The following is a 27,441-nucleotide window of genomic DNA, read 5'->3' on the forward strand; positions in this document are numbered from 1 at the left end:
CGGCTGCCCCCCCACCGTCCCCGCAACCAGGCCGCCCGCCGGCCCCGGAGGCGCGCGGGCCAGCGAAGAAAGCCCGGGCGAACTTACCGCGCTGCGCACGCGAGACGCCCGGTCCAAAGCGCAGGTTACTGAGCCTCGGGAGCTTCCGTAGTGGGGGTGGGTGGGAAAGGTAGAATATTGACCAATCAGGAGCAGCTCGGCGCCAGGGACACACCCAGGTACCGCCCATATCGAGCGCTCCGTGATTGGTCCAGGTTTCCTTCGGCGCTCTCTATTGGTCATAAGTGCCGCGCAAGCGTGTTTCCTGCGTGCGCGTGGGCTGTTTGGTCGGACTTGGAGTGGTTTGGGGGAGAACCGGACCACGCCGCTCGGGTAGGAGAGGACGGTGCGGCGGTCCCGGATCAAGCCTGACGGAGAAGCGGACCGGATCGGTGCGGGAGCTGATTTGCGCGTGGTGGGAATTGGCGGCGAGGCTTGCCCAGGGTCTGGGGAGCGCTGTACCGGCCCTCACGATCATTGTGCATGGGGAGGCGCCGAGGCCCGCGGGCCTGTTCGGGGGCGGGGCCGGCAGGGGCGGGGCCTGCCAGCCGGGGGCGGGGCCTGCCAGCCGGGGGCGGGGCCTGCCCGCCAGGGGCCGGGCCGGGCCGGGCCTCCTCTCGGGGCGCCTGCCGTCCGGGTTCCCCGGGATGCGGGTTCCTCCGGATCCGGGATGCTGGCCTCTTCCAGCCGCGCGTCGAGTGCGTGCGGGTCCTGCGAGGAGACAGATGATGGGAAAGGGTGACACTGATCATGATCACGAGGACTTGTGCTCACGAACTGAGTGTGATCTCAGGTAGGGGTGTGTGTCACTTTGTATTTAGATAAGAAGAGCATAAAACTAGGTGGTTCGTGCACCCAAGAGTTAAGACCTTGGTTCGAGATTCACTCTAAAATTTTCCCTGAAATTACCCACAGAATGGGGATGAACAAAAACCCACCCAAACTCTGTACTCAGAGTTTGAGCTGGAGATACTTTGTTTCCATGTGTGCGTCCATGGTACACATTTGATAGTAAGTTGTAAGGAAGAGTTGCATTGTGATTAACTTTAGTACTGTGATTAGTTATTTTTTCTTTTAGCATTAAGATCAAATAGGTACCAGTTAATGCTACAGTTTTAGCAGCACTTTTTTTGTTTTTGCCTTTTTTAAGAAAGAAGAAACAAGGTATCCAAGACTTTCAGCAGTGATCCTGTTTGATTCCTCAGCACCACATAAGCAGAGAAAGCCTGAAGTGGCTCTGTGGCTCAAGTGGTAGAGCATTAGCCTTGAGCTGAAGAGCTGAGGGACAGTGCCCAGGCCCAGAGTTCAAGCCCCACGACCCACCAAAAAAAAAAAAAAAAAAGGGATCCTGTGGTGTAAGCTGTCTGGTGTTTGGATCCTGCTTATGATAAGGAAGCTAACTGTAGTTCATTTGGGTAGATAGATTACAGGAATGCACTTCTGAATGACAGTTTGCTATTGGGATTTCTGAAGGATGGGATTTGCTTTCCATTCTCTTACATTCTCTAACTTGAATGAATTATTTAAGCTCATTTTAAATTAATGTTAAGCAAAATTAGAGAAGGCTATCTTATATTTCTGGTGGATATTATTGAATTGCTTTAAAAAATTGAAGCCAATATTAGTTGTTACTACTTCCTTAAGAAATAATCCATTTTCTGGTTTTCTGTGTCACTGTTACAGTTAGTCACAGTCTATGCCTTGAAATAATGAGAAGATTTTTGTTACTATACGCCACCCAGAAAGGACAGGCAAAGGCTATAGCTGAAGAAATACACGAGCAAGCTGCAGCCCATGGATTTTCTGCCGATCTTCACTGTATTAGTGAATCGGACGAGGTAAGAGCTGTCATCCCTACAGATGTTGCTGTGCTTTAGGCTTTCAAGTGTTGGGTTGGGAAGTGGTGTTTGTTAAACAACAAAAAGCAGCAATGAAAGACAACAGTCAGAGATGTATTTTAGCAACTGTTTTGTAAGATTTCTCCTGCTTTTTTTTCTTGTTTATAAAAATACTTGAATTAGGCTAAAGTATTTCTGAAACTGAAAGAAGTTTCAGTTAAGCTGCACCTTGTTTCTCTCACAGTTTGGCTGTAAGAACAGTGGAGTTGTGTCTGTTTGTATGCGTGATTTTCCATTCATTCATCTCAAGCAAGAATGGCCTTGAGATTCATGTTAGAATTCCTCCAAATGAGAGACCACCTAGATTGTTCTGTGGAACAGAAGCTAAGGGGTAGTAGCGTTAGGCTGCAGACAAGATTGTCTACTCAGATAGGCACAGCTTGTTTGCATGCTTCCTGGTTCTCTGCAGAGTTTCATCCTCGAGGGCATGTAAAACCTAACAGTTCTGTGTTCTTCATTGTGTCTGAGGCCTCTAGATTCTAGTGTTCCTCACAGTTGAGGTGTTAACATCCTGGTGATATGCCAGTCAGTAACCAGTCACTTTCACTTCAGTGCTTCTCATTCAAGTTCCCAATCATCTCTGATGATTCAAGTTCAAAAGATGAGACTGTGCTGCAGCAGAGGAGAGTTAGAAACGTAGCTCACAGAAGGACACTCAGCTGGCTGCTTTCAGCAGCGCTGTCTGTGTGGCTGTAATGAAGTCCTAGAAAGCCATGTCCCAGTGCAGCTACGGGACGGCTCTGTCATGGGATAGAGACATTGCAGTGCCGCCAGACGGACTCTAACTGAATTTGTCACTGTGAATGATGCATGAGCTAATTTGAGTCCAAAGAGTTCATTGTATTTCACTCTTTGTGGCACTAAGGATAGAACCCAGGGCCTTGAGGATGCTGAACAGGTGCCCTACCATCAAGCTACGCCTGCTGCCACTGAGTGTTCATGGACAGCAGTGTTCATGGGATCATAAGAGAGTGAAGTATTCTATTAGAGGCTTGGTTTCTAAGGATGGAAACACACATGATAGAATGCTCAGCTCTCCGGAACTTGGGGGCAACGAGGAGCTGTGATTGACAAGCAGCCAAGGCTGAGGGCAGCACTTTGAATTTCCCATTTGAAAATGCCTATCTGTCTCTATGCTCTTGTGTCATCTGTAGTATAGATGACTGTGCTTAACTTTGCCGAAGATTTTAGAGCTGCTGTGTTTCCATTGCTGTTTGTATCTTCAGTGGGATGTCCCGTGTGTTCTGCTGTTTTAATCCTGGATAGTTACGTGTTGGTTCTCTTTTATTTCTGCATCTTACCTCCCCTCTAGGAATCTCTTCACTCACTCTTCTTATTTTCTTGTGAAAAGACACTTGTACTCAGTGAGGCACTGCTACCCAGTGGCTGCCTTTCTTCCGTGCCAGCTCAAGGTCCTTGGCTTCTTGTTTTAGCTCAGGGGCTGGTGGCCTCGCTTTCCAGAGCCCCTGTGTAATGTTTGGTACAGAGCACAGCAGCAGAGTGAATGTCTCTTCTCTGAGTTTCCTGAAGTGAAGAACTGGACTACTGGGGTGAAGCGCCCATCCGTGGTTAACCACATCAGCAGATGCACATTTCCACCGAATTACATCCTACACCTGCTCATTGGGCTGATCAGTCCAGCATGCATCTCCAGCAACTTGGGAAGGAAAGAAATAGAGAGGAAGTAGAAGATGGAGTAAACTAAGCTGATGGCTTTGTCATGCTGTTTGGCATCTGATCCCTGACTCGATGCCTGGGTTTTTTTTGCAGTATGATCTGAACACGGAAACTGCCCCTGTGGTGGTGGTTGTCTCTACCACAGGCACTGGGGATCCTCCTGACACAGCCCGGAAGTTTGTGAAAGACATACATGACAAGACACTCCCCGCTGACTTCTTTGCTCACCTGCGGTATGGATTATTGGGTAATGAACAGTATTTTCTGCTCTTGCCTTATGATGTTAATTAATGGCTTTAACCTTGGCATCTGAATACATCTTTCAAAACCATAAAGTAGAATTATATGGGTCTTGTTTGCATAAATATTATAACTGTAAAATTTATAGATGTATATGTCTTCCCTGTTTTTTACCTCCCAGCCATGCCCTGCTGTACCTTTCTCCCTGAGGTGCTGAGGCAAGTGCTTCACATCTCCTAGCTCTGCACATCTTCTCCGTGACTTTCTAGACTGTTCCAGTCATAAAGAATTTTCACAATATTAGTGTCCAGGCCTCACCCCAAACAAAACAGAACCCTTGAAAGAACAGCCCCTCATGCTGTTCCTTGTTTAAAACCACAGCAAACCACACAAAAAATTCCAGGCGATTGTGTCTTAAGACTGTGCCTCTAGGTTAGGGGTGTTTGATCCCTTTTTGCACATTCAGACATCTGGGGAGTTCTAACCATTCCTTCACTTGGCTTATCACCAGTGATGTCAGGGATAGGGCTCTGGAAGTGATGCTTTTAAAGCTTCTAAGAATGTATTTCTAGTTGAGAAAACTGGCCTAGGGCTGTGTGGAGCTTAGTTTAAACAGATTAAGATAAAAGATTAGAAAGACCATCAAAAGCAAAGGATGACACCAGAAAGGGTGTCAAGGGCCCCCTCTTGCCTGGCTTTGTGGTTTTATTACTTACCTTCGGAGATTTTTTTCTGAAGAGGGGGATGTTTATGATCAATAATTGCTTAGATGTTGAAATTGGAATCCTGGCCATGATCTGGTATATAGCACAAGTTCAAGAGAGTATTTCACAGTGAGATAGTTTTCCTAAACTGAAGTTTTTCTCATTTTAGCGTTTTCAAAAATGAACAGGTATTACTTCGAAAATAAATATTTTTCTAAATATTGTAAAGAAAATCCTGAAACCTCTCGAGCTGATATTCTAGTCAATGTTGGTCTCACATATGAATCCATCTATTTCTCAGTTGGAAAAAAGCATGAGGATATATTTTTTTTATTAACAAATTTTATTAGTTTTTTTTCCATTTTTAAACTTGAATAGATTGTATCAGGGGTGACAATTTAACATTCCCATTTATATGTCCAGTGCTTCTTATCAGAGTCATCCTGTCCATCCATCTCACATGGGGACGATCAAACAGAATTTCAAGCCTTTAATTTTAAAATTTCAGCCTCATTTGAAATGTTAGTCATTCTTCTTAAAATGAAAGGTAGAAGCAATGTAAAATTTACCCAAGGCAAACATTTATAGCAGCTGGTGGTGTGCTGTTCATGAGCCCTGTGCTGTAGGTCAGGGGTCATACTTGCTGGAAAGGACCAGACTCTGCTTGTAGCTTCAAACCTGTCACAGTGATACTCAAGCAGACAAACCTGGCTGTGTTCCAGTGACACTTTATTTGCAAAATCAAAGCCATTTGGTTCAGGTTGTGGTTGACAGTGCACTGCTCAGGGTCAGAAAAGTGTACAGAATCGTATCATAAACCTGCCTGATCATTTTTGAAATTTCAGTACTTTTACAGATTCTTGGAAACAAAACATGAAGTATGTATGTTTCTTTGAACAGCTGTCAACGAATATTTGTCTGTTTTATAGTGCCAGTATATCTGGTACTTTTGTGTTGTAAGATAACATAACATCCCCACTTAATATTAAGAAAAATATGAACATGTGAAATGGTGTTTTTTGTAAGAGTATAGAATATTACTGTTTTAATTATTTCTTGTGTTTTTAATGTCTGTACATTTAAAATATAGTATGCTCTAAGGCTCTGTTTGGTCTAGGTTTGGGTGATTCCGAATACACATACTTTTGTAATGGAGGGAAAGTAATTGATAAGCGACTTCAGGAGCTTGGAGCCCGACATTTCTATGACACTGGACATGCAGATGACTGTGTGGGGTAAGAACAATAAACTCTTATGTATAAACGTGATAAACCATGGCCACATGACACTTTGAGCTAGAAGTCATGTTAGATTAGATTTCTAGCTCGGAGAGCTCTAGGATCCACAGAGGTCCCTTAGAGCTCAGAGTAACGTATTTGTGTGTGTGTGTGTTGTGTCTGTGTGCTGCATGTGTTAGGAAACGCTTCTCAGTGCAGTTCCCTTAGCTAAAGTGTGTGCATCTTTGTAAGGGTCAGCATGTCCAGCAGTAGCCTACTACCAGTAGGCTTTCGCCAAATACCCAGGCTTTATCGTTTTTGTTTCTTTTATTCTTGATTTTACAACTCACTATTTCCTCCCATGCACAACCTTTTGAGTCATCTTAATGTGTTTAATCGAAGGTCTTATAGTGTGGTCATATCATTTATTCAGCCACTTAGCCTTTACTTTTATTATAGTCAGACAACAGCACACACTTTTAGCTGTTTTTATTATAACCAGATAACACATAGGCATGGTTTTTGTTTGTTTGTTTTACTAGGTACATATATTAACTCAATTTTCTCTCACGTGTTACTGAGTGGTCTTTGTTTATGAACATGATGAATCCAGCAAGTGTCCTCTGCACATTGTCTCCTCCCATGGACAGCTCCCCTCACCATTCCTTCCAGCATTTTCTGGAGCTCGGATGCTCTGGGTGTTTACTGGGTCTGCAACACATGTGGTCTTCCTCACAGTGACACAATCAGCCACACTTTTTACATGTTACCTTTTAAGTTTGTTCCTTTATGCTGCAATTTATTTTTACCAAATCCAATTGGCATTAGACCTTTAAGTCGTATACACTGTTTATTTGCTAATATAATTTCTATATTAACAAGTTAGGTTCATTTTGTCTACATTTTGCAAATCTATAAATACTTCTGCCTTTCCTGCCTGTTTATTGGACCAAGTATTAAAATTCATAAATGTGTATTTTAGTATTCTGCCCCTTTTAAAATTCAGCCCGCTACTTGAATGTTTCTTTTCTAAAATCAAGGTGTTTTCTAGAAGACATTCTTGCTTTCTGTAGCACCACACTGAGGGATAAGCATGCAGACTCAGGTCTGTGAACATTTGGGTTCAAACCCTTGATCCCCACTTTTTCACTGAACCCATTTTGGGCCTTAATTTCTTCCTTATGAAGTGTCAGTAACAAGATTTTCTGTGTAATCTTACAGGAATAGACAAAAAAGAACAGTGAACATTTTCCTCTTAGAACCATACTGTAATACAGTAAAATATTAAGTGAACGTTTGCTCTTGTTTATTCATTTGTCAGTTCTGTGATTTGAACTCAGAACTTGAGTGCTGGCTAGGCAGGCATGCCACTAGTTGAGCTATGCCCAGTTCCTGTTGTTTTAGTTGTTTTTTGAGCATTGTTATGTCGGGGCCAATCTGGATGGTGATCCTCTTACCGATACTTCTTGCCTGGCCGGGATAGTGGGTCCCCAGCAGACATAACGTTTAGTTTTCTTTTTTGTACCAATCCTGGGCTTGAATCTAGGGTCTAGGTACTGTCTCTAAGCTTCTTTTGCTCAGGGCCAGCGCTCTACCACTTGAATCACAACTCTGCTTCCAGCTTTTTTGGTAGTTTTAGTAGAGATCAGAGTCTGACAGACTTTTCTGCCCCGGCTGGCTTTGAACCATGATCCTTAGATCTCAGTCTCCTGAGTAAGATTATAGGTATGAGCCACCAGTGCCCAGCCCTAATTTATTTTTTACAGGTTGAGATGAAGTCTTAGGTACTTTTTGGCCAGGCTTGTCTCAATCCACAGTGCTCCTAATGCTTGCCTCCCTAGTAGCCAGGATTACATTCATGAGCCAGCCTCGCTGAGCAGCTCTCTCTGTAGTTATGAATATTATCAGCTTAATATGTCTGAGTTCTGAGTGTAACTGTAATGATTATATGTAACTGTTACTGAGCCTGTGATTTTATGAACTTGCTTTCAGTAAGATTCCTCAGGGTAAACCCTAAACTGTGAGCTGTGTACTGTTGTATACTTAGTGATAAAACATCATTTCCATTGCTCTGACAAGCCTTCTTATTCTGTGGAAAATATTTTACTGCTGTTCAGAAATATGAGAAAGGTTAGTGTTGAGATGCGCTTTGTTAGTGCTAAGAGGACTACTAAACTTTACGGTTAGTTCAACTTCTAAAAGAAAGCTAACCCAGCTTTCTTTGTTTCCCTCAGGTCAGTCCCCTGAAAATTCTCCTTCTCCACAAAATTGTTCATAACTGATAGATTAGAAATGTTTATTGAGTGGAAAGCACTTGGCATTACTCCATGTTGGGTCCTGATGCTGTTTTAATCAGTATGAACACAATCAAGTTAGGCATAAAAGAAGGTGTACTTTATTATGTAATCAATACTTGCTGCATAGGAGTAGCCTTGGATTTTGGCTAAGTTTGCTCAATTTATTTAGCCTTTGTCATGCCTCTTTGAAATTTTAACTTAAAAGAACTATTTAAGAAATGATTGCCAATTGTTTTTACCAATTACCAATTATTTTTACTATAACTACCAATTACTTTAGGAAATTAAGAGGAGTTGTATTCCTCTGTCTTAATGACTACAGTATCTTCATTTCCTATATCTTGACCTGTGAACATGTTCATATTTTTGATAGCTGAGTGCTTTTTAAAGAACTTCTGAGTAGTTATTATAATCACTTATATTTGCTTATGTTATATATAACTGTTATATATTTCTGAGTATTGATTATGTTTGGGATACTCTTTAAACAACATAGTTTCTATGGTTGTATCTAGCATTCTGCCAGATGGGTAGACTCACCTATTATCCTCTGTTGTGATCAGATAGACAACTTTGTATCTTCTTCCCTTTTCTACCAGTTTAGAACTTGTGGTTGAGCCGTGGATTGCTGGGCTCTGGACTGCCCTCACAAAGCATTTTAAGTCCAGTGGAGGACAGGAGGAGATGAATGGCGCTCTTCCAAGTGCATCAAATACTTTGTTGAAGCCAGAGATGTTACACATGGAGTCACAGATTGAGCTACTGCGATTGGATGACTCAAGAGGAAGGGACTCTGAGGTTTTGGAGCAAGGTGAAGTGAACAGAAGTGACTCCAGTACTTCAGTCAAAGAGTTGGAACCTTCCCTTGTGCGCTCTATACCTCCACTCTCGCAAGCCTCTCTGAGTATTCCTGCCTTACCCCCAGAGTATCTGCAGGTGCATCTGCGGGAGTCTCTGGGTCAGGTGAGCAATTCACCTTGTATTATTTGTGCCCTTTAACCTGGGGTGTTTGCTTTTTTGATATCGTTCCACAGGCTCTAGCTCTCCTGCCCAGCGTGAATGTGACCCATAGCCTCTGTTTATAGGTCTGGGCACAGAACCACACACACTTTGCTGCACAGGTTGAGCTCTGCTAGCAGTTGCCAGAAGGGTGTTGCTGTTGAGGCCTGCCAAACTTTAGGCATTTGCTTTCTGGCCTTTCAAGAAGTGTTTGTCCATTCTTGGATTAAGGGATTTGTAGTACAGACTGAGCACCCTAATGAAAAATGGTATGAAATTAACATCTTTGAGTGTTGTTAGCATGAGTCCATAATTGGAAACTTTCATACTGCACCCCATATGGTAGATCTGAATCATGCTACAGGTGCATTGAAAGTACTGCATGAAGTTACAGGTGGGCTGTGAATAAGGTATTCATGAAACATTAATGTTTACATGTTGTTCCCCCAAGTTCCTCATGGGCCTGGGCTGTAGGCCACTGATAAAAAGAGTACTTGTCGGGCTGGGAAGGTGGCTCAGTGGTAAGAGCGCTTGCCTTGCATGCCTGAGGCCCTGGGTTCGATTCCCAACACCACATAAGCAAAAAGAAAAAACCGGAGGTGGTGCTGTGGCTCAAGTGGTAGAGCACTAGCCTTGAGCTGAAGAGCTGAGGGACAGCGCTCAGGCCCAGAGTTCAGGCCCCAAGACCGGACCCAAAAAAAAAAAAAGAGTACTTGTCTAATGTATATAAGATTTGTCCTAGGTACAGCTCCGAGTATCACAAAAGTAATAAGATAATTACTTTATTTTAATTGTATTTCATTGTATAACTACATTTATACAATGGAACATACTTGTATAAAATGTATTTATACAGAAACACATTAATATAAATGTTTAAATACATTTATATGAAATATACAAAACCCAAAATGCTTTTTACCCAAAGCATAATGTAGTGCATCACGTCTTTTGTCTTTGAAGTGTAAGTGGCTTATTTTGCAGAACTTCTTTGTAAGTTTTGTGGGAAGCAAGGCGTGCACCTTAGTGGAACTTTTGAGAACTTCCTCACAGCATAATCTACACTTTACGTGGACTTGGGCATCCTCGGATGCTGCAGTATGGGGAAAATTTTGTTTTTCTAGCTGGTTTCTTACCTATCTATTGTCTATATTAAATGGTCTTTTGTTTTTTTTTTTTTTTTTTTGTGTGTGTGTGTGTGTGTTTCCAGGGCTGGGGCAGGCTAAGACCTTTCATTTTTGAGCATTGAGTTGGGAGTTGAGTAATAGCTAATTTCTACCTACTAGTACCAATAAAAGGTACCCTAAAATTTCTTCAGGATACGTAAAATAAATTTCCAGTGCATATAATCTTTAAATATGAGATAAAGTGGTTTTTAAAAACACCTTTAATACGACAACCACCATTTCTTATTTTTTTTGTTTGTTTTGATGGTGCTGGGGTTTGAACTTGAGGCCAGGATGCTGTCCCTGAGCTCTTTTGCTCCAAGTTAGCACTCTACCACTTAAGCCACAGCTTCCTTTCTTGCTTTCCGGTGTGTAATTGGAGGTTAAGATTCTCATGGACTACCTGTCCAGGCAGGTTAGGAGCCATGATCAGAATTGTTTGTGAACATCTAATATGATAGCTGTATTTTAGCCTATTGTTTTAATATTTGAAACATTGAGATAATGTTTTTATGCATAAATAACTGTAAATTGCTGTGTTTGTGCTTTGTGTTTATTATGAGTCACTTAAGTGAGGTAATAGCAGTAAGTACATGTTAATCAGGCTGGGGAGCAGACATGCCGGCTCTTAGTAATCATGTGTCTGGACTGGTGGTTAGAGTGTGCAGATGTGACTGAGGTCTCTTCTGCACTGGGGCAGCTGTGACAGAGAATACTGAGTCTGGGTGGCCCAGCGCCACGCTTCCATTTTAGCATCTTTTGCAGACGATTGTAGCACCAGCCCTCACCAGATGGCCGGGATTGACAGGAATCACCCTGGCGTTTTCAAAGCATCTCTGTAGCAGCGCCGCACAGGCACTGGGATCTCCAGTGCAGAACTGGCATGCTGAGGAGCTGCAAAGGCTCCGCCAGTCCTGTGGAGTTTGCTCCTTTAGACTTTTCCTCAGTTTTGGAGAGTCAAGGCTCATAGTGACTGGCCACATTGGGTGAGAGGAGGCGTGGCTGGCACGCAGCGAGCAGAGATTGATGAGAGTCTCTCACAGGTGGCAGCCAGGGCTGAGGCACAGCACTTTGTTCACGCCAGTGTTCTGAGGGACACACCTGAGACCTCGCACCCCCCGACACACACACACACACACACACTCTCTCTCTCTCTCTCTCTCTGCATCTTCAGGCACCAGCCGGCCCTGGGCTGGCTCCCATCTTTCCCACATAATAACTTAGAAATTAGCTAAGTGCTGGTGGCTACTTGTGAGGCCGAGATCTGAGGATCATGGTTCAAAGCCAACATAGGCAGGAAAATCCATGAGACTCTTATTACTAATTAACCACCGGACAAGCTAGAAGTGACACTGTGAATTTAAAAAAAAAAAGCTCAAGGACAGTGCCTAGGCCCTGAGAGCAAGCCCAGGACCAGCACAAATTAAAGAGAAAATTTAATTAGCACTTAATCATTGTTTCCTACTTTTAGTAATATCAAGTTAGAAAAGGCATTTGGAAGATATTAGGTCTCGTTAACCAAGAGCTGTGTTGTCCAGTGCAAAGTCTACTAGTCCTGTGTAGGTACTTTAACTTGATAAATAATAATAGTAAGAATCTAATTGTAAGTCATAATTACTTTAAGGCCTCACCAGCCATATGACCAATGCTGCCCAGCACCAGGGCCTCCCGTGACCTTTTCTGGACAGAAACATTCTACCTTAAGTGCTGATCCTTTCCTTGAGAATCTCCTTCCTGAATTTTTTGCATGCTTTCTATCTCTCTACTCAGTATATTAGGAAGATGGCTAGGCCATTATGTGAAAATGTTAATGTTAATATTTTCTGTGTTTTTCAGAAGTTCTAAGTCTATTGACAAAGAGTTTAAATATTATGAACTGTTCTTTTGAAAAGTGAGATCTACGAGTTTGCACCCTTTACCTTAGAAATGAGTATTAGGTAGTAGCCAGGGCATGCACTATTGCTAACTGAAGGACTGGTGTGATTGGACATTGCATTTGCTCATATTGAATCCCCTTTTGTTTCTCAAGGAGGAAAGCCAAGAATCTGTGACTTCCTTGGATCCCGTTTTTCAAGTTCCAATCTCAAAAGCCATTCAGCTTACTGCAGATGATGCCATAAAAACCACTCTCCTGCTGGAATTGGATATTTCAGTAAGTAACCGTTTCTCAGTGGTCACATTGTCCCCATGAACAGAGCCTGCATGGAACTGGCTCCCAAAGAGGTCCCTGCCTGAACACCGGGCCGTTCTTGGTCCCTCGGGCTTTCTCAGGTGACCCCTCCTTCCTTTCCACTCCAGGTAAAGGCCAAGTTGAGGAGTGGCTGGTAGTGACTCAGCAGAGAGCTTAGTTTGCTGCCTTACTTATAAACCATAAAAGGATTATGGAACCAGAAAGGCATTTTGCCTGGGATTGGCCCACCAAAAGGAGCTGTTCCTGAGATCAGCCAGCTAGTTAGAAAGAGCTGAGACCCAGTCAGGTGAGGACTGACTTCTCAGAACAGTGCTTCTGGTTCTGGGAGAATGGAAGACAAATGGTTGTGTAGAGATATTTGCCTACAGCTTCAGGGGGTCCACACTGTCTCTGTCCCTCTCCCCTGCTGGGACCCATTGCTCTCAGGGTAAGAAGCTGACTGAGAGTCCTAGCTGGTCAGTGCTCAGAACCTCTTCCCACTCCAGTCGCTCAGCGCTATGTAATGAGGGTTCTTCAGGCTGTGTTTTCAGAAACTAAAGTCATCTCAGTGTTTCTATTAGCATCCTAATAGAAGACTCTCAGACATCCAAACTAGATGGTTTTGTTTCTGTACTGTTGAGTACACTGGGTTCCCCAGAACAGGTTTTATCCTGATATTCCACGTCTTCACCCTGTAAAGAAGCATAGCAGAGGTCGGCTGGTCTCTGAGCCAAGCCTGCCCTTGAAGGCCGGGGATGTGAGTGGTGGTCCTCTCTCCTCTCCTCTTCCCCCACAGAACGGGGCAAAGCAGGGACAAGGGAATTGGAAAGCAGTGCAGATGGCCTAATGAGCTTCCCTTGGTGCATGTGTGTGGATGCTTTATAAAAAGAATTTTGACTTGGGTTTTACGTAGATTATGGACCTCACTTTGTGGAAAGTAAGGACGCGATGCTTTATGTTTGTGAAGATGTAGTAACAGAGGCAAAACATGGCATAATTACCAAGTTTCTTTTCTAAAGTAATATTAAAAAGTTATTCATTCTGTTAATTGGGCTCATTTGTTACTATCTTTTTGTGATTAGGATTCTTTTGTTTCTGAGTTCCTGTATTGTTACTATTTTGGGCCAGTCCTGGAACTGGAACTCAGGACCTGGGTGCTAGCTCTGAGCTTTTTCATTTTGTTCAAGGCTAGTGCTCTGCCACTTGCACCACAGTTCTACTTTCAGCTTTTCAGTTTTGGGGGATGGTTATTTGGAGATTAGAGTCTCATGGACTTCCTGGCCTGGGCTGGCTTAGAACCTGGATCCTCAGATCTCAGCTTCCCGAGTAGCTAGGATTACAGGTTTGAGCTACTGGTGCCCTGCCCAGTATTGTTTATTGGTATGTATTGATTGTGTACAGTAAGGGGTGTCTTTGACGATTCCATAAATGAATCGGAGTACTCAGATCCATTTAGCCCTCCATTGCCCTCTGAAAATGGTCTACAATGAAAACTCACAGCTTAAACTTTCATATTAAAATTGTATATTCTGTATTCATACAGAATATTTTTTCATATTGGATCTTCTCTAGACAACAGGATTTTCCTATCAGCCTGGAGATGCTTTCAATGTCATCTGTCCGAACAGTGATTCCGAGGTACACAGCCTTCTCCAAAGACTGCAGCTTGCTGACCAGCGGGAGCACCGGGTTTTCCTGGAAATCAAGGCAGACACAAAGAAGAAAGGTGCGCTCAGAGCTGTGCCTGCACTGACGAGCATGCTGGCACGCAGCAGGGTGCTGGCACGCAGCACGGAGACAGGACCTGTGCTGGGGCTCAGCCACCTGTCAGGGCACACAGACACACTGCGGGCTGGCACTTCTGATTGCTCCCATTGGCTGCATTGGAGGCAACTGTAGTGGCTTTTACACTGATTGGACAGTGGCCACAAAATGATAATTGAAGTAATCTTTGATAAACATCTCAATGCGACGAGAAGTAAACATTTACATTGCTTTTAAAAGTATTTGCTGTTTTATAATTGAAAGAAGGTATTTTTAAAATCATGAAACTTATTTGTGTGCAGTCTTGATCTTGAGTTTATATATAAAGTTCTGAGAATAGTATTTTATGGAACACTGCCGATTTGCCATGTCAATTACATTTTGATGGCATTTGATGTAAAGGTGACAGTTCATTGTGTTCTGGGGAATATTCAGCCTATGTCCAGAATTAGTGCTGTGATTGTTCTTTATTTTCTGTATCCTGATTTTCTTTCCTGTCTTTTCCTGAGAAAGGCGCTGTCTTACCCCAGCATGTACCTGAGGGGCGTTCTCTTCAGTTCATTCTCACCTGGTGTCTTGAAATACGATCTATTCCTAAAAAGGTATTTTTTTGCTTCTTTGCAAGTAACCATTTTAAAATGTGCTTAAGTCTAGTTAGAATTTACTTTTAAACAAAACATTATTTTTCAAAGTTTAAAAACTGGTCTTTGCACCGTATTTGTAGAATTAATTCCCAGGGGTATATGGTTTTTAGAATTAGTTTCCAAAGACATATGGTGTTGTACAATTGTCATAGAGTAGATAGCTATTTTATTTTTTGTTTGCATTCACATTGTGCTGTTGTAGGTTTATAAAACCTGTCATTGTCATAGTCGTAGTCTCCCTAGGCACGAGCTTCACATAGCACAGTGCACAGTGGTGCTGTCCGCAGGTGCATGTGGCCACTGTCATGGCATCTGTGTGATGTTACATATGCTTGTTGCTGATTCAGAATTCCTTGGGAAAACTTGAAGCCATTTGGTTTCTTATACTGATGTTCAGATAGATACATTTGGAATTGGAACAATCCACTAGAGGTCAGTATTACACCAGGAACTGTATTTTAAAAACAATTGTCCCTGATTTCTTCCTGAACATTTCTCTCAAATGCATACTAATGGATAAAGCTTTCTAAGCTAGGCCCTGACAGAAGTCATTATCACTGAGCATCAAGAGTGCTGTAATTAATATTGTCCTCTCTTCCCATGACCCCCTTCCCTTTCCCTCCTCTCCTGTCTTCTGATTTCTCTGATGTTCTTACTAGACTACCATTCCTTAGGGACCAAGGTGCCATCTGGTCCCCAGGGCATCACTGTCACTCAGTGCCCCGCTTATAAAAAGTATTTCACAATTGTAAAATGAATGTTGAGGTCTACATTATAATCATCTACTTAGACAAAAAGTATGTGTTCTGAACCAGTGGCTCACGCCTATCAGCTATGCAAGAGGCTGGGATCTGAGGATCAAAGTTTAGAGCTACCCCAGGCAGACAGATTCATGAGACTGACAAATAATGAGCAAAAAGTGGTAACTAGAGGCATGGCTCAAGTGGTAGAGTACATGCCATGAGTAGAAAAGCTGAGCGAGAGCAAAAGGCCCTGTGGTTACGTCCTGGTACCCGCACATGCGTGCGCACGCGCGCACACACACACACACACACACATACACACACACACACAAATGTATTCCGAGATGAAATCTTGAGTTATGAGATTTTGTGATTATATTCTTGGTATAAACCTGTTATGTACTTACGATTGATTGGCCAGGCTGCTTAGGATGGAGGCATGATCCTATCACCAGGTGAATTTTCACTGAGTGTTTGGAGCCTACAGGGTTTTTCGTGTGTGTGTGTGTGTGTGTGTGTTCGTGTCTTCGACTTTCCTACAGTGCTAGGTCCTGAACCCAGAGTCTCTTAAGTCCTTGCAAGTGCTGCTGTGCCAGTGAGCAGCACTTACTGTCTGACTCCTCACATAGTCCTAACTCAACGCAGGTCATAATTAATGAACTGTGGCTTCATTATCCCAGGCATTCGTGCGAGCCCTGGCAGACTACACCAGTGACAGTGCTGAGAAGCGGAGGCTGCAGGAGCTGTGCAGCAAACAGGGAGCCTCGGACTACGCCCTGTATGTACGCGATGCCGCTGCCTGCCTGTTGGACCTCCTCCTTGCCTTCCCGTCCTGCCATCCGCCGCTCGGCCTCCTGCTCGGTGAGTGCCATCCCGAGGTACGTCTGGTCTTCACACATGTACCAAGCCTCCCTGCTGCTCCACTGATGTCTCTGTCATTTCATTTCCTCTGTTGAAACAAACCTTCATTTTTCCTTTTTGCATAGAACCTAATGTCCTTTCAAATTTATTTTTTTTAGAGGTTATTTAGCTAACTTTTTTTCGAGACATGGGCTAAGAAAAAAAGTATTGTGTTTGCCTGAGAGCAGCACATTCTATGTAATTGGCAGGTGAACGCAGCCAGGGCTGCGTGTGGGTGCAGAGACAGTCGGTCAGGCAGGTCCACACAGAGGGTCCTGCAGGTGCCCAGGGGCTCTTCATGTCATGCTCCGGCACTCGGAAGCTGAGACTCATCACAGAATATTCCAGATGAAAGGTAGTCCAGCGTCATTCGCAGCCTTCAAGGTCAGCTGATGTCTAAGGAAACCTTCCTGAAGATGTTAGTATTCACTAGAAGGCTCTCTTACCTGCCTGGGGTAGTTCATGTCATGTGCTTTGGATACCCAGCCAGACCTTAATCTTCACGCATCTTCAGTGACTGAAACATGTCTAGTTAGGCTGGCAAGGACTCCGTTGATGTCTGATAGTGCCTTCATCTCATTCTTCCTCCCCAGAAGAGTAAAATAGCATTACTTGGAGGGTCTGTCCTTCCTGGAACTGGTTCTCTCAAAAACTTTTCGGTTCAGTGCTTTAAAGTTGGTGGCTCAGGGTCAGGAAGTCTTAGAAAGTTCTCTTAATATATATAAATTTTTCACGCTTTATTCTTTTGTACGTTCCCATTACTTTTAAATATTTATAAAAACAACTTTTTGCAAAATTAAAATATGTAAAAATATTTGGAGCCTATAGAATTAAAATTCCTCAACTTTCTTAAGAAAAAAGTGTATCTAAAGCTTAAGATGAGCCTTTTATTAGACCTGTTTTCCAGGATGTATCAAAATTTTATACCATTTGGGATATACTATTGAAAGCTTTTCTGAAATATATTAAAAAATATACTACACAGAAAAACTTCAAGATTTGTTAGTATATGCTTCAAATAATGGTGATTTGAATTGCTTTCCCAAGACTACCAGTACTCCTTGAAACCACATAGTTTCTCCACAGTTGCCTTAAAAAATTTCTACCATATCGGGGTGTTGGTGGCTCATGCCTGTAATCCTGGCTACTCAGGAGGCTGAGCTCTGAGGATCATGGTTCAAAGCCAGCCTGGGCAGGAAAGTCTGTGAGACTCTTATCTCAATAAACCACTCAGAAAACCAGAAGTGGTGCTGTGGTTCAAGTGGTAGAGAGCTAGCCTTGAGCTAAAGAGCTGAGGGACAGTGCCCAGGCCAGAGTTCAAGCCCCACGACCACCAAAAAAAAAAAAAAAAGTCTCTACACTACATAGACCTTTTTCCTTACACAAGTAAAAGAAGAAAAAGTATCTTAAACCCATATGTATTTCCAGTAATCTATAAAATAATAGTCTGTGATCTTCTTGAGATTATGACTTTATTTTAAATCTGAAAACTCTAGACATTTCTCCCCAGACAGTTTCACATACAAGGAAGTTGAATGAGTTCCTTGACTCTAAAGCCCATTTGTGGATCCTGTTCTTGTTTCTTTGGGTTTATGTGGCCAGCATTTGGGAGAACTACTAATTTCAGGGTGAAGGCAAAGGATTTTAACTTTAGGAATTGGAAGGAAAAATTAATGATACTTTTCTTAGACAGTATTGAACTTAGATGTGCTATCAAGTATGATTTAAAACTATGGCATAAATGATTTGGAATATTCTAAATAAGAAAAAGTAGGAATTAAATTTAGGCCTTAAGATTTTTTTTTTAATCTAAAGCTATTTTCTGTATCAGTGAATTAATAATTGTTCTTATTTTTTCTAGAACATCTTCCTAAACTCCAGCCTAGACCATATTCATGTGCAAGGTATTAATATTTATTAACATGATATAAAACCTCTTTTCCTCCAAATCATATAACATCCAGATTTCTAAATCCTCGATGACTTAGGGTTCATTCCTGGTAACTTAGCTGATGTGTGAGACGGGGCTGGGCACAGCAGTATGAAGGAGAGCAGAGGACTTCTGTCCTCGGGGAATTCACATAGGAAGATTCTGACTGGCTCTCCCATCACCCAGCGTCCTGGCCCTCCACCTCCAGGGAGGGGGACGAGGGAGGGGGAGTGGGCAGGGGGAACCTCTGCTGTACCCTATCCCATGAGTGCTGCCTCAGGTTCAGGCCTGACTCCCCTTGCTGGCACTTGTGGGAAGGAGAAGCAGCCCAGCACCCTTTCACATTATTTTATCATATAACATGAAAAGCAATAGGGTTTGTAGAAGTACCTTTTAAAGATAATATTGAAAGCTGGGTGCCAGAGGCTCACACCTGTAATCCTAGCTGCTTGGGGCTGAGATCTAGGGATCTGAGTCTAAGCCAGCCCAGGCAGAAAGACCATGAGACTCATGTCCAATTAACCACAAAAAGCTGGCAGTAGTAGAGTACCAGCCCTGAGTGGAAAAACCTAAGGGACAGCTCCCTGGCCCTAAGTTCAAGCGTCAGCAAAGTCTAGCCCTCCCCGCAGGAAAAAGAAAAGATAATGTTGAATGTTTAATTTTCTTCAGTACATTTTCAGTTTTATCACCAGAGTACAGAAAATGAAAGTCAGTAAGGTTTATCCCCATTCATTCATATGGTGAAAGGTCTTTATGAATATTAAGTGAGTCACAGCATCTCGGTATTTATAAGTTTTATCTGGTATTGAAGACTAAACAAATGAAACGAGTAACTTTCCTGAATAATATCCCGAAGGGGAGGGCCGGGGGGGGGGGTAAGCAAGTTAGATTGCTTTTGTCTCTGAGTGACAAGGCAGATGCAAGTCCATAAGAAACTATTGCTCTGCTGCAATAGAAAAGATGGATTGAGCCGGGATGTGTTCGCCCTAATGCAGAATTCGTGGCTTACGCCTCTGTTTCCGCAGCTCCGGCTTATGTCATCCAGACAAGCTACGTTTTGTTTTCAACATTGTGGAGTTTCCCAAGTCGGAGGCGGTGGTCCTCCGGAGGGGCGTGTGCACAGGCTGGCTGGCCACGTTGGCCGACCCCCTTCTTCAGCCAAACACAGAGGCATCGCAAGCGGACAACAGAGAAGATTGGGCTCCAAAGGTATCACAGTAGTGTGCAGCTTGATGAGAGAGCTCAGCCAGGTCCCCTGTCACTGGCCACTGCTGACACCAGCCAGGGAATGGTACACGACACTCAAATTTCAAAATCTCTATTAGCCAGTTCTACGTTATTTTCCCTCACCTTCATCAGTCCACATATTTCCTGAATTTGCAAAGCTATAAACTTCTATAGTTAGCTTGCGCTTGCCTGTCCTATTCACAGGAAAAACCACCTTGTTTTGTAAGTATTCTTTGTAGATTGGTGAGAAGGAGGACAGGAAAAATCAAGAAGGATTGAAGGATCTGTCAGGACAGCTGTATCTTATGTCCAGCCCGAATCCTGCAACAGGGTTTGAACTCAAGACTTTTTCATCTCAGCTTGCTTGCTCATGGCTCACCCTCTATCTGGTTAGCCTTACTTCCAGCCCTGCTTTTTGCTGGTAATTGTAGATGGTGTCTCACAGACTTTGCTCTGCCAGGCTGGCCTTGAACTGTGATCCTCCAGGTCTCAGACTCCTGAGTAGCTAGGATTATAGGTATGAGCTCCAGTGCCTGGCTTCCCTCCTTGCCATACCAAGGCTTAAACACAGGCTTGCGCCTGGCTTGGTTTGCTCACTGGGCTGGCACTCCCACTTGGAAATCCCTTTTATAAACACTTAGGATAAGAAGTTTACCCAGTTTCCTGAACAAGCTGTGGGTATATTTGTACTTAGATTAGGTGATGTCTTCATATTTCGATTAAGTACTTTGAGTACCACATGTGGTACTTACTTACAGTTGCCCATTTAAAAATAAAACGATATTTCAGGCTTTTCATGGAGTGTTCTTCATAGTAATGAAGAAATCAATGTGTCACTGTAGCATTATGACAAACGTAGCCTTAAGTTATTGGAGTTAAATTTTGGACCCTTCGATGCCCTCTTGAGAGGACTTACAGGGAGACCAAGCTTGAAGCTGCCTCATCCCTGCCTAGTTCCCTGCCCCGAGCAGAGACCCTTTGCACTGTTCATTAGACCCAGCGTGCACTATACACCCACATGCGCTAGGAAATGAAAACCCTTTGTTCTATAAAGGCAAGTATTACATACTCACAGAAGTTCTGTCTTGGTGATATGTCTAAACACCAGGTGATCTCCAGAAAGTTCCAAGCATACATAGCAAATGCTAAGCATGGATGCTTGTGACATACTTCTCATTCCCTCATCTCACTCCTTTCTTTGTTTCAACAAGACATTATTAACCACCTGATATGTATGCACTAGAGGTAGGATGTACCTTGAACTGTGAACTTTGCTGTGTGCAGTAGTGCCATTGTTTTTAGGGTGCAGAGTGTAGAAGGTTGTCCAGGTCAGGCGTATCTTGCTGCCTAGGCCCTGGGAGGATTCAGGGGCAGTGCACAGCCTACCTGCAGCTTTCTACGAGGACCATGGAAGTTGGTATTGTGCACTGCTGCTCTGCTCGTAGGTGTGCATGCAGTGAGAGTCCTGAGCTGGGTTCATTGTTCTCTGCTCTTCTTCCTGCCCCTACACAGGGAAGCTGTCTTAGAGCTTTTACTCTGTGCTTTTCCATGAGGCCCCAGCTCTTGCATGGCCGACTCGCACAGGCTCAGGTCTCTGTCAAAGGCCTGTCAGTTCCAGGCCTTCTCCAACTGTGCAGCTTCAGTTAGCAGCTCCTTTCCTATCTGTCTGTTCCTTGCCTTGTCTAATCTTCATAATCCTTGCACTACTTATGGTCTGTGGATCTATGTTTGCTTCTTACAGTTCTGACCACAATAATGCACGTTCTGTGGAGATAGTGTATTTCTCTGTGTGTGGCGCCTATCATTGAGTCCTTTCAGTAAACCTGAATCTGAATGATGTCATCACAAGTACACAGTCACTTCCAGGTAGACATAGCATTGCCATTTACACAATGTGCTATTTCAAACTTTTCCTCAATGTAAGCAAGATGTGGTGACATGTACCTGTAATTCCTGCACTGTCTTGCTAGGCAGGAGGATTAAGAGTTCAAGGCAGTGTGGGGCTGTTGTACTACTATGCGAAGTACAACGGAGTCCTGACCCTGTCATTCAGTATGACTTACATGTGTGGCAGGGCCATCATGACTTGTGTGTGACAGGGGGAGACATTTGGGAGTCCTTGCTGCATGATTGATTTAAACAAAACTGTTTCAAAATGTTAAAAAGCTCTGTTAACTGTGTCAGTTCTAGCTTTTACACAAACCAGTACTTCTTGGTAATACCAGAACCTGAGTAGCAAATACTTCAGTTCTCTGTACACAGCAGCTTCTCCCTAGTCTTGGCTGCCTTATTATTGTTTAAAACTTGAATCCATCATGTTATAAAACTTGACGGGCTATTTATGTGCAGACACGAAGAATTGTGTCTCCTTTGTTGTGCATCTTCTGTAGACCTATGGTTTGTTGCCTGCTAGGAAGTAAATTTTGCCTAGAAAAGGACCTTATAATCTGTCCATTGTTCTCCACAAGAACCGTGCATGTCATTTGTCTGTTTATGAGTACATGCAAGGTAAATTTAGTTTTTCTTTAGTGACGTGAGCATCAGGTTTCATGGGCTACTCTTTATTTTTCCAATGCTTCTTTGAGGGGAATGTTGCGTTCTGATTTCCTAGCAAAGGTCATCTTGGTCATACCTTCTGCCTAGGTTTTCTTTCGCACTTACCAGCTGTTTACCATTTCAGGTATCCATCTCTCCTCGAGCAGTAAATTCTTTCCACTTACCCAGTGACCATTCAGCCCCTGTCATCATGGTGGGTCCGGGAACCGGCATAGCTCCCTTCATTGGTTTCCTGCAACACAGGTAGGCGTGCCTTTGGCTGTTGGGGAAGTAAGCGTCCCCCGGGAGCCCAGGCAGCTGTGAAGTGACCTTTTGTTTCTTTGGGAGTTATTACAGTAATTGAACTCTGGCTGTGAAGTGTCTATTTAAAAGACATCCTTATCAGATGTGCGATAGCACACCCACCTGTCACTGAGGGAGGGGAGGAGGGGGGGACGAGGGAGGAAGGGAGGGAGGGAGGGGTAGGCGCGGTGACTTCCCTAGGTCACATTCTGTACTGCAGCTTCCTTTTACAGTGGCTCCGGCAGTTTCCTTTTTTCAGCTCTCCTGTGCTTTATGGCATGAACTTCAGGTTCCTTCATGATAAAATTGGTAGAAACAGGTCCCATTGTACTGGAAAGTTCCAGGTACACTTTAGGCATCAGTAGTTTTCAACAGGATCCAGCTTAGTATCAGAACAGTACTGTCTAGTGAAAAGCAAGATGATCATACTTCTCTCAGTGCTGTGGAGCAGTGGCCCAGGGCTTGCGCTGTCCTCTGGGTAGCCGAGGCCTCTCCCCTCGATGGTCACTTCTTTATCAGTGTTCCAAGCAGAGAGCAAGAGCCCAGGGCAGACATGCTCTGTGGTGTTCGTGTGCTCCTCACAGCATAAATGCACTTTGCATGTCCTACTTGCTTGATTTTATGCATGAGTTCATTTATTCAAGAGTTCATTTATAAATTCTTATAAAATGACTGTTATTACTTAGCATCGGCATTGCTCCGTGCACATAATCACATTGTGATATGTGTACGTGTCACATTGTGATATGTTTACGGCCTGTAGAACTCAAGGATGTCTACAGCTTCTAGGCATGTGTGCTCCCTGCAGTGCCCGCCGCTGGGCCCTGAAGGGCTGTGCTGTCTGACCATAATGAAGTACCTGGGAGGCAGTCAGCTTACAAAGAGACAGCTTTGCCTTGCAGTTCTGGAAGGTTCCGTGGGTCCACAATTGATTGACTGGCTTAGAGCTTGTGTTGAGGCAGCAGATCATGGTGTGCACGTGGAATGGAGTGAAATGGCTCACCTCTCAACCAAGAAGCACAAGAGGAAGGCGAGGGCTGTGGTCCCAGGGTCTTTCCCAGTGCCCACACCATGCCTGGGTTACATCAGTGGTGGGGCGCATGCTTAGCAGGTTCATGGTTCCAGCATGGTAGCACAAAAGGTCATCTAAACCATAGTAGATGTTAACGCTACTTAAATGACTGAACTTGTATCAGCTGTTGAGAACCTCAGACTGCCAATGTCATTTTCTGATGAGATGAGGTTTGGTTTTTTATATTCTGTATATCAAACATCTGAACTGTTTTTCTCACAGAGAGAAACTCCAAGAACAGCACCCGGATGGAAGTTTTGGAGCAATGTGGTTGTTTTTTGGCTGCAGACATAAGGACAGGGACTATTTGTTCAGGTAAACAGTTCTTGTGTCAAGGTGCTCAGCCACTGAGGATATGGGTTGGGTTTTCAAGTTTCTTGATGGTAAGTGCACCCTTCCTGGACCTGTGGTGCATTCTGTTTCAGAGAGGAGCTCCAGCATTTCCTTGCGCGTGGGATCTTGACTCACCTGAAGGTCTCCTTCTCGAGAGAGACCCCTGTGGGGGAGGCGGCGGCCCTGGCCAAGTACGTGCAGGACAATCTCCAGCTCCACAGCCAGGAGCTGGCCCGGCTCCTCCTGGAGGAGGACGGCTGCATCTATGTGTGCGGGTGAGTGGACGGCAGGCGTGGGGACTGGATGGGAAAACACGGTTGGAAGTACCAATGTGATTGACGCAGGGTTAAGTAAGTGAAACTTAATTTTTCTGTTTTTATAACACTTTTTGGTAATTTCCTTTTCATTTTTCAATTTTATTTTCCTGCTTAAGTTTTTTTTTAAGCTGCTTTGGCTACTAAGTTTAAGTTGATGTTTTCTCAGTCTGCTTTGATTTACTAGAAAACTAGGTTTTTGACTGTCAGTTGGAAAGCACTACACACTTTGTGATGGTTTACATTTTCATTTAGCTTTTAGCGAAGGAGTAGAGCCATCAGCAGTCAAATACAGGCTGACATTTCAAACACCTTAAGTAGTAGAGATCCTTGGATTATATAAATATACAGAAAAAAAGGCACTTGAGGGCTTGGAGAGGGCCCCAGGTGTTCAAACTTTTGAAATGTGTCCCCCAAATGGCTCCTCCAGTCACTTCCGTGCCTCTAAAGGGGCGTGTGGCACTGATCCCTAGGTCTGAGATGAGGGTCCCAAGGAGCCCCTGGCCTGACAGTGACAGTGGCTGGACAACGCAGGAACAGCAGGGGCTGAGGGAGGATCAGCCGCTGAGGAAGGGCGAACTGCTCCTGGAGTTGGGGGCCTGTTCCCTTCTCCCCCCAGGAGGCTCTTGGTGCAGGTGGTCACGTGAGAAGCGGGAACGCGTGTTGTAGGCCGAGCACCACGGCACTCTGTGGTGGTCAGAGCTGTGGGGCCCAGGAGCGGAATGGTCCCATCCTGCGCTTCACGTGGCCTAGCGAACATTGGAGCATCTGCTGAGGTGCTGAGAGCCAGGACTGGGAGAAACCTACGCTCCCTGCCCTCAGACAGTGCACCCCGGGCACGGCCCCAGAGCAGTGCTGGACATCGGAAGTGCCTTGAAGGAGACGCAGCCCTGCCATGGAGCTGCGCGCGCACGTTAGGTGCTGGTCGGTGGCTTCCCGGTGTGTGTGTGTGTGTGTGTGTGTGTGTGTGTGTGTGTGTGCACGCGTGCACGTTAGGTGCTGGTCGGTGGCTTCCTGGGGATGTGTACGTTAGGTGCTGGTCGGTGGCTTCCCGTGTGTGTGTGTGTGTGTGTGTGCGTGCGCGTGCACACACGTTAAGTGCTGGTCGGTGGCTTCCCGTGTGTGTGTGTGTGTGTGTGTGTGCGTGTGCACGTTAGGTGCTGGTCAGTGGCTTCCCGTGTGTGTGTGTGTACGTGTGTGTGTGTGTGTGTGTGTGTACGTGTGTGTGTGTGTGTGTGCGTGCGTGCGCGCGCGTGCACGTTAAGTGCTGGTCGGTGGCTTCCCGGCTGTGTGTGCGCGCGTGCACGTTAGGTGCTGGTCGGTGGCTTCCCGGGGGTGTGTGTGTGTGTGTGCGCACGCGTGCATGTGCGTATGAAGGCTTAGAAGGGACAGCTTGTTCGGGTGCTGCATCCTTGAGAGACAGGAAGGAGGCCCGGCAAGCTAGTCCTGAGCCTCACACACAAGGTAAGGCTTCCAGCTGTCTCAGAACATAGACACCTGTTGCTGATGTTAAGCGAGGGGGCCGTGCACGAGGCTGAATTTGGGAGCTATCACCTGGGTGGGGGTTAGCCTTGACTAAGGGAAGCTGGGAGCATGTGAGGAGGAACTAACAGGAGTGGGGAAATGGTGGGGATTGGGAGGGCTGGGAACTCCCTGTGTGAGGAGAGACGCTGTTCTTTTCTTTTCTAGAGATGCTAAAAATATGGCCAAGGATGTAAATGATGCACTTGCAGAAATAATAAGTAGAGAGGCTGGCGTTGACAAACTCGAAGCAATGAAAACATTGGCTACTTTAAAAGAAGAAAAACGATATCTTCAGGATATTTGGTCCTAAAACTGGATACCAATGGAGGAGAATGAAGAAGTTATGGCTGAAGGTATTGGAGGATAATGAAGCTGGACACTTAACTTTTGGGGGTGGTGCTGGTCCTGGGGTTTGGACCCTGGGTCTAGGCACTGTCCTGAGCTTTTTTACACAAAGCTAATGCTCTACCACTTGAATCACAGCTCCACTTCCAGGGTATTTTTTGTTAGTTTGTTTTGTTTTTGGAGATAAGAGTCTCACAGACATGCTTGCTGCGTGGGCTGGCTTCGAATCGCGATCCTCCGGTCTCAGCCTCCTGAGTGGTTAAGATTACAGGCGGGAGCCACTGGCGACCAGCTTAAAATGTTTTAGAAATATTTTGTGCACGTCTTGGAGGAGTTTGGGAGCTGGCAGATGGCTTCCAGTACAGCCACAGTTACTGGGCAGTGATGCTGCCTTCCACCACCTCCCGGCTGTGCCGTGACCAGCACACGGTTTCCTGAGATACAGCCTCGGCGAGGTGGGCGGCCCTCACCAGGCTGCTTGTGTGCCCTCACACCGCAGAGTGCTTGCACCATCACAGGGAGTCTGCCCATGGCGCCAGGCTGCCATAGTGCCAGTCATACATGGTGCCAGGCCGCAAGTACCAGCCAGACATGGTACCAGGCCGCCAGTACCAGCCAGACATGGTGCCAGACCGCCAGTACCAGCCAGACATGGTACCAGGCCGCCAGTACCAGCCAGACATGGTGCCAGGCCGCCAGTACCAGCCAGGCGTGGTGCCAGGCTGCCAGTACCAGCCAGGCGTGGTGCCAGGCTGCCAGTACCAGCCAGGCATGGTGCCAGACTGCCAGTACCAGCCAGGCATGGTGCCAGGCTGCCAGTACCAGCCAGGCATGGTGCCAGGCCGCAAGTACCAGCCAGACATGGTACCAGGCCACTAGTACCAGCCAGACATGGTGCCAGGGCGGCCAGTACCAGCCAGGCATGGTGCCAGGCCGCCAGTACCAGCCAGACATGGTGCCAGGCTGCCAGTACCAGCCAGGCATGGTGCCAGGCCACCAATACCAACCATATGTGGTGCCAGGGCGGCCATAACAGCCAGACATGGTGCCAGGGTGGCCAGTACCAGCCAGGCAAGGTGCCAGGGCAGCCAGTACCAGCCAGGCAAGGTGCCAGGGCAGCCAGTACCAGCCAGACATGGTGCCAGGCCGCCAGTACCAGCCAGGCGTGGTGCCAGGCCGCCAGTACCAGCCAGACATGGTGCCAGGGCGCCAGTACCAGCCAGACATGGTGCCAGGCTGCCAGGACCAGCCAGGCATGGTGCCAGGCCACCAGGACCAGCCAGGCATGGTGCCAGGGCAGCCAGGACCAGCCAGACATGGTGCCAGGCCGCCAGTACCAGCCAGGCGTGGTGCCAGGGCGGCCAGTACCAGCCAGACATGGTGCCAGGCCGCCAGTACCA

General features: G+C 45.2%; 2 protein-coding genes across 5 annotated transcripts in view; one reads left to right on the forward strand and one right to left on the reverse strand.

Annotated features, from left to right (window-relative positions):
- The window catches only part of Fastkd3 (FAST kinase domains 3), a 25,176-nt gene extending 25,019 nt beyond the window's left edge, over nucleotides 1-157 (reverse strand). The window contains exon 1 of the mRNA XM_013013879.1: nucleotides 88-157. The gene's annotated coding sequence lies outside the window, so the exon portion shown is untranslated. The remainder of the gene's footprint in view (nucleotides 1-87) is intronic.
- A 175-nt stretch (nucleotides 158-332) lies between these two features.
- Mtrr (5-methyltetrahydrofolate-homocysteine methyltransferase reductase) overlaps nucleotides 333-27,441 on the forward strand; it is a 32,799-nt gene continuing 5,690 nt past the window's right edge. Inside the window, exons 1-15 of one of the 4 annotated variants that reach the window (XM_013013813.1) lie at nucleotides 333-454; nucleotides 1,723-1,877; nucleotides 3,708-3,861; nucleotides 5,676-5,793; nucleotides 8,672-9,035; nucleotides 12,267-12,389; nucleotides 13,980-14,133; nucleotides 14,685-14,773; nucleotides 16,239-16,419; nucleotides 18,320-18,362; nucleotides 19,414-19,597; nucleotides 22,296-22,414; nucleotides 23,748-23,840; nucleotides 23,951-24,133; nucleotides 25,862-26,164. In XM_013013813.1, coding sequence (XP_012869267.1) covers nucleotides 1,749-1,877; nucleotides 3,708-3,861; nucleotides 5,676-5,793; nucleotides 8,672-9,035; nucleotides 12,267-12,389; nucleotides 13,980-14,133; nucleotides 14,685-14,773; nucleotides 16,239-16,419; nucleotides 18,320-18,362; nucleotides 19,414-19,597; nucleotides 22,296-22,414; nucleotides 23,748-23,840; nucleotides 23,951-24,133; nucleotides 25,862-26,006 — 2,079 coding nt within the window. In that variant the 5' untranslated portion in view covers nucleotides 333-454; nucleotides 1,723-1,748 and the 3' untranslated portion in view covers nucleotides 26,007-26,164. Of the gene's footprint in view, nucleotides 455-777; nucleotides 833-1,722; nucleotides 1,878-3,707; nucleotides 3,862-5,675; nucleotides 5,794-8,671; nucleotides 9,036-12,266; nucleotides 12,390-13,979; nucleotides 14,134-14,684; nucleotides 14,774-16,238; nucleotides 16,420-18,319; nucleotides 18,363-19,413; nucleotides 19,598-22,295; nucleotides 22,415-23,747; nucleotides 23,841-23,950; nucleotides 24,134-25,861; nucleotides 26,165-27,441 lie in introns of those variants that run through there. The other 3 variants (XM_013013812.1, XM_013013811.1, XM_013013814.1) reach the window with 3 other exon arrangements.

The sequence above is a fragment of the Dipodomys ordii genome, unplaced genomic scaffold, assembly GCF_000151885.1.
Source record: "Dipodomys ordii isolate 6190 unplaced genomic scaffold, Dord_2.0 Scaffold21, whole genome shotgun sequence".
In the NCBI taxonomy this organism is placed as follows: domain Eukaryota; kingdom Metazoa; phylum Chordata; class Mammalia; order Rodentia; family Heteromyidae; genus Dipodomys; species Dipodomys ordii.